This window comes from Myotis davidii, unplaced genomic scaffold (assembly GCF_000327345.1).
Source record: "Myotis davidii unplaced genomic scaffold, ASM32734v1 scaffold551, whole genome shotgun sequence".
NCBI lineage: Eukaryota > Metazoa > Chordata > Mammalia > Chiroptera > Vespertilionidae > Myotis > Myotis davidii.
The window spans coordinates 1,385,394-1,391,609 of NW_006283788.1; the positions used below are offsets into that span (position 1 = coordinate 1,385,394).

General features: G+C 56.3%; 2 protein-coding genes across 2 annotated transcripts in view; both read left to right on the forward strand.

The window, feature by feature from the left end:
* DOHH (deoxyhypusine hydroxylase/monooxygenase) overlaps positions 1–2,548 on the forward strand; it is a 19,174-nt gene extending 16,626 nt beyond the window's left edge. Inside the window, 3 exon segments of the mRNA XM_006754076.2 lie at positions 492–568; positions 1,145–1,334; positions 1,704–2,548. Coding sequence (XP_006754139.1) covers positions 492–568; positions 1,145–1,334; positions 1,704–2,071 — 635 coding nt within the window. The 3' untranslated portion in view covers positions 2,072–2,548.
* A 3,258-nt stretch (positions 2,549–5,806) lies between these two features.
* Positions 5,807–6,216, forward strand: part of SMIM24 (small integral membrane protein 24) — a 4,055-nt gene continuing 3,645 nt past the window's right edge. Inside the window, exon 1 of the mRNA XM_006754077.2 lies at positions 5,807–6,039. Within this exon, the coding sequence (XP_006754140.2) occupies positions 5,838–6,039 (202 nt within the window). The 5' untranslated portion in view covers positions 5,807–5,837. The remainder of the gene's footprint in view (positions 6,040–6,216) is intronic.

The window sequence follows — 6,216 nt, forward strand, 5'->3', positions numbered from 1 at the left end:
AGAACTTTTCCTGTGCAGGAGTCAGATTTGTGAACAAAAATGCCAACTTGTTAGATATGAAGAGACACCTTGTTTCCCAGCCATAGGAACCTCATTTTTTTAAAGCTTCTAATAGGGCTGAGACCGGTGTGGCTCAGTGGACAGAGCATCGGCCTGGGGACTGAAGGGTCCCGGGTCCGATTCCGGTAAGGGCATGTACCTTGGTTGTGGGCACATCCCCAGTGGGGTGTGTGCGGGAGGCGGCTGATCGATGTTTCTCTCTCATCGATGTTTCTAACTCTCTGTCCCTCTCCCTTCCTCTCTGTAAAAAATCAATAAAATATATTAAAAAGCAAACAAACAGATGGTGTGCTGTAGATCGCCAGCCCCTTTTTCATCTATTCATGTCATTCACTGGACAGACGTTTTTGAGTGCCTGTTGTGAGCTTCCCCTGTGGTGCCTAGGTCCTTTCTACTAATCAACATGAACTCTCTCTGCCTGCTCTTCTTAGGGGAGGCTTTGGGCGCCATCGGGGACCCAGAAGTTCTGGACATCCTGAAGCAGTACTCCACCGACCCTGTTGTCGAGGTAACTCGGCCGGGCCCTCCCTCTCCCTGCCCTCGCCTGGACCAGCCCCAGACCCGGGTCTGTTTGCAGTGGTGACTACTTGACTAGGAATTCTGGAGAGAGGTGCAGTCAGGATGGGTGCAGGCTGCTCCCAAACTGGGCACAACCGAACACTTCATTTCCATCCAAACCCACCCTGCCCTGGGCCTTGAGTCACCATGGAGCTGGCCTCACCTCTCTGGCACCTCCATTGTCCATCTCTCTCATGGCTACTCATCACCTCTAGGATAAAATTACACGTCCTCACTGTGGCCCACACGCCCATCGTCTGTTCTGACCACTTGTATTCAGGTCACCTTTGTGGTTAGCTCCCCCTCAGTTCTCCCCTGACAGGTCTGGCAGGTCCTGCCTCGGGGCCTTTGCACTGGCTGCTTCCCCCTGACTCCATCTCTCACTTGGTTCTGATGTCACCCCCACACTGAGCCGTTCCCTGGCCCTGTCTCCCTTATTACTCCCTAATTACCCCCAGAGAATAGGAAGGCGGCCCACAGGCCCACCACCATGTCCCCAGGGGCCGCCTGCCACCTTTCTCTGCAGGTGGCTGAGACGTGCCAGCTGGCTGTCTGTCGGCTGGAGTGGCTGCAGCAACACGGCGGGGAGCCAGCAGCAGCGGGGCCCTACCTCTCCGTGGACCCGGCCCCTCCGGCCAAGGAGCGGGATGTGGGGCGGCTGGACTGAGAAGCAGGTATGTACTGGCAAATACAAAAGAAAGGGAAAAATCAGTCATGTTAGTGGAAAATTTTAACACAGATTCTCTAGGTAACCAGCAGAAAAACAGACTAAACTCAGTAAAGGTATGAAAGACTTGGAAAAGAACAACAAACTAACCCACTGGACAAAGACCAGCCCACACCACCTGCACATCCCCACGGGCTTTACACAAATTAACTCCTGCCCAGAGGTGGGTGGGCAGTTGTAGAGGCAAGGAGACTTGCCCGAGGGCACACACCCAGTCAGCAGAGTAGGGCCTCGGCAACCTGGCTCCAGCATCCTTAATGTCTTCCTGTCATCACTCGTCTCTGCCCCCGGGTGCCCAGCCCATGTCCCCGCTTGTCCCCGCTTGTCCTCAGCTTCTCTGACGGCACTACACAGCCAGTGACTCCTCTGCTCCCTCCCGCAGGCCTTCACTGTGGCAGCGCCCTCTTTCGCCATGAGATCGGCTACGTTCTCGGCCAGCTGCAGCACGAGGCGGCTGTGCCCCAGCTGGCTGCGGCCCTGGCCCAGAGGACTATCGAGTTATACATTGATGTTTTATACACTTTATGTGTGCTCTGCTTCAACATAATTTTTTAAAATGCTGTCTTGTAATTACTAGCATCTTAGATTTGATGAAACCACGTGTCCGACCCCGAGCGCGTGGTGCGGGAGAGCTGCGAGGTGGCCCTGGACATGTACGAGTATGAGAGGGGGCCGGCCTTCCAGTACGCGGATGGGCTGGAGCAGGTGCGCACACCCTCCTCCTAGAGCCACTGCCCGCCTGGTCCGGGGCCTCTACCCTGAGGACTCAGCATATAAACTGAATTTGTGTGAATCGGATCTTGCTTCCCTGGCTCCCTGAACCTGCTCACGTGGCCGGATCTCAGCAGCTTTTGCATCTTGATTACCCCCAGGATGAGGCTGAGGTCTCTGCTGTCCCGACTGAGGGCCTGGCACAGGCTGCAGTGTACGGGTGGGATGTCGGCATGGGAGCCAGGATCTGGGGGTGGGGGTGCAGGGGTGGGGCTGTGCTCTGGGGAGGTTGTGTGGCCCAGCTTCTCCAGGAATGAGGGGGTGCAGAGAAAGGCACTGTGGGGGAATCTGTGCCCTGTGGGCCTGGGCAGGGTCTAGGCCTCTAACTCCGCACCTGGGGCCCTGGGTGGGCTGGGCTAGGGACTTGGGACACGTGACAAACAGGCCCCAGGCACTGCTTAAGTGGAATATTAAATTATTTTTGTCAAGCAATCACTGTGTGTGTGTTGGGAGGCTGCGGGGCTTAAGTTGGCTCCTCTTAAGGAGCAGCTAAGTGTGGGTGCGGGGTGGGGGCGTTTGGAGAGCTCAGCTCTGCGATCTGCCTGTGCTAGACGTGACCGACGCAGGCTGTGTCCCCACATCACCACCCACTCCCTGTCCAGTCAGGCCCCTCCAAGAGGGTCAGGAAACAGCCCTCCAGCCTGCCCCTCCCCAGGCCCTCATGGGGGGATGAGGAAGGGGTTTTGTGGTATGGCTAAGAGCTTGGGCTACGGACTGCCATCCCAGGTCCCTGCCCTCCCCCCCGACCCCCGGTGCAGCCTTTAGCAGCCCATTCACCACTATAATGAGCCTCACAACTAGTTTCATATTTACTGCTTTCTGTGGGTTAACAACCCTGATGCAGGTGGCGGGGATTCCACGAGGGCATGGGTGCCAGGAGGCGTGGTCCTTGGGCACAGCTATGACCCGTTTTTACAACAACCTCTTCTCTACTCACAGCTCTTCTGACACCAAGTGTGTGAGTTTCCACAGCAAGCACTTCTCCATTTCTCTGCAGACACCAGCTGGGCGTCCTGCAATTCAGTCCTGACACTAAGGGCCTCACCCTCAGGCACCACCACTTAAACGGGCTCCAGGCCCGTCCTCCTGTGCTGACCCACCAGGGTTCCTACCACCCCCTGCTCACATTTGGGGATTTGCTAGGAGAGCTCCCAGAACGCAGGAAAGGGCTTTACTTACCCATTTATTGCAAAGGACAGGGGAAGAGACAGGGCTAGGTCCAGAAGGGCCCCAGCACAGGAGCTTCTGTCCCCCGGAACTGGCACACCATCGTCCCGGCACGTGGAAGCCCCTGAGCCCCTTCGTTTTGGGTTTTTGTGGAGAGTCCATCGCTTCGGCACCGTGATGAAATCTCTGCTAGTTGATGCAGGCAGGGTCGGGGTGGGGCTAAGAGTCCTCTCACCCGCTGTAGGTTTTCCCCTCCCAGCCCCTCATCAGCCTAGCCCAGGTATAGTGGGAGGGGTGAGTAAAAAGCACACAGGGCCCTAGCTGGTTTGGCTCAGTGGATAGAGTCTCAGCCTGCAGACTGAAGGGTCCCGGGTTCGATTTGGTCAAGGCACATGTCCAGGTTGTGGGCTCGGTCCCCAGTGGGGGGTGTGCAGGAGGCAGCCGATCAATGATCCTCATCATTGATGTTTCTATCTCTCCCTCTCCTGTCCTCTCTGAAATCAATAAAAATATATTTAGGGGAAAAAAACGCACACAGGCCTGGCTGGTGTGGTTCAGAGGTTGAACATGGGTCTGTGAACCAGGGGGTCGCAGTTTGATTCCTGGTCAGGGCACATGCCTGGTGTGCAGGCTCAATTCCCTGTAGGGGGCGTGCAGGAGACAGCTGATCAATGGTTCTCTCATCGTTGATGTTTCTGTCTCTCTCCTTTCCTCTCCCTGAAATCAATAAAAATACATATTTTTTTAAAAGCACGAAGGGCCGTAGCCCATTTGGTTCAAAGGTTAGAGCGTTAGCCCATGGACTGAAGAGCCCTGGTTTCTATTCCGGTCAAGGGCATGTACCTCGGTTGCAGGCTTGATCCCTGGCCCTGGTATCAATGTGTCTCTTCATGTTTCTCTCGTTCCCTCCAATTTTTTTCATGTTTCTCCCTATCTCCAAAGTCATAAAAAGAATGCAGCATTCATTTAAAACAAAACACGAAGGGGCCTCTCACCCTCATCACTCAGGAAGGGGCAGGGTTTTAGGAGCTTCGTGCCAGGAACTTGGACGAAGATAAGTATATGTTTCTTATTATCTCCGTGTCACAGGCCCCCCCTCTTCCTGGGACCCTGCATTTGCCCAGCTTTCTTCGTCCTCTCTCCCTCATTGCCCAGAGCTGGTTCCTGGGGGGCGGGTGGGGGGTGCTTACCTCTCTAGGTGGCCTGGTCCACTGTAGGGGATCTAACCTCGTCTGTGCTGAGTCCTGTCTCCAGCCGGGGCTCCCCTGAGCTCCACACTCGAGGCCCAGCTGCCCCTCCACATCTCCACCTGATGAAGCACCTCAAACCAGTGTGTCCTTACATTTCCTCTCACTGCCTCCGAAGTTGCTTCTCCCACCGGAAATGGAAACACTCCAGCATTCTCGGTGGTCAGCCTAAAAACATTCAGGTGTGACCAATTAAAAACCTATCCCAGCCCTAACCGGTTTGGCTCAGTGGATAGAGCATCAGCCTGCGGACTGAAGGTCCTCAGGTTCGATTCCGGTCAAGGGCATGTACCTTGGTTTCAGGCACATCCCCAGTAGGAGATGTGCAGGAGGCAGCTGATCGATGTTTCTCTCTCATCGATGTTTCTAATTCTCTATCCCTCTCCCTTCCTCTCTGTAAAACATCAATAAAATATATTTAAAAAACAAACAAACAAACAACCTATCCCAGATCTTTACACTTCTCTCCTCTTCTACCTCTACCCAGGTCCAGCCTCATCATCACCAACTTGGACCAGCTGTTACCCTGGCCCTGGTCGGCCACAGTCGCCAGAGGGCGCCATTGAGCTCCTGAGTCAGGTTTCTCTGCCCACAGTCCTCCAAGGCTCCCACCTCCCTGGGGATGGAGGGGGGAGAGCCCAAACCCCCTCCAAGGCCCACAAAGCCCTGCACAACCTGCTGGGTCCCCTCCCTGCTCTCACCTCCTCTCTCTCTCCTCCTTGCTCATCTATTCCAGCCACACGGCCTCCTTACTGTTCCTCCAACACGCCAGGCACAGGCCAGCGACTTTGCTCAGGCCGTTCTCTCTGCCTAGAACACTCTCCCCACCCCCACTACCCCCACCGTGTACCACTCCCATGGTTGGGTCCCTCGCTCCTCTGTGTCTCTGCTCCAATGTCATCTCAGCATGGCCTTGGCAGCCCTATTTTAAACTTGAACCGCCCTCGTAGCTTTACCAGCCCCTCCCCCTCCACTACCACTCTTCATTTTCTCACCCAATACATCATTTACTCTAAGGTTATGTTTTTCTCAGTCCATTTTCCCACTCTGAATGTCAGCTCCATGAGGGCAGAGGTTTTTCCAGGAGAGGGACAGCCTGTGCAAAGGCCCTGAGGTAGAGGTGTGCAGGGTAGCAGCAGGTGTGGCGGGAGCTGAGCGAGGGAGGGGGCAGTGGGCAGAAGTGATTTGCGACGTGGTTCATCCAGGCAGATGGTGGCCAGAGGGAAGCCCCAATCTTCTTACCCAAAGCCCCTTAATACTTCCGCTGCACGGGTCACCCTGGGCCTCTCCTGCTCCAGGTGGCCACCATGCCGGGGCTGGTGGATGAGGCAGGGGCCGAGAGCTGGAGCCAGGCCCCCCCACTGTATGAGGAATACCGCCCGCCCCCACTGGATGCCATCCGCCTGCCCAGGTATGTGCTGTACCTGCTGCTGGCTGCGCTCCTGGTGGTGGCTGTGGCCTATGCCATTGTCGGGCATCTCATCAAGGACCTCGCCCACGACCTGGCCGGTGAGTCCCAACCCACCATGAGCCTGGCGTAGGCTAGTGCTGGGCCACTGGGGGTGGGGTGGGGGGGCGGGGTGTCTGAGCGCCCAAGCCTGGAGGGTGAGGATCTGGAGGAGCTAGACCTGCAGCTGGCCCTGGCCTGGCGGGGTGATGAGGACAATGGCGGGGGGGGGGAGGGGG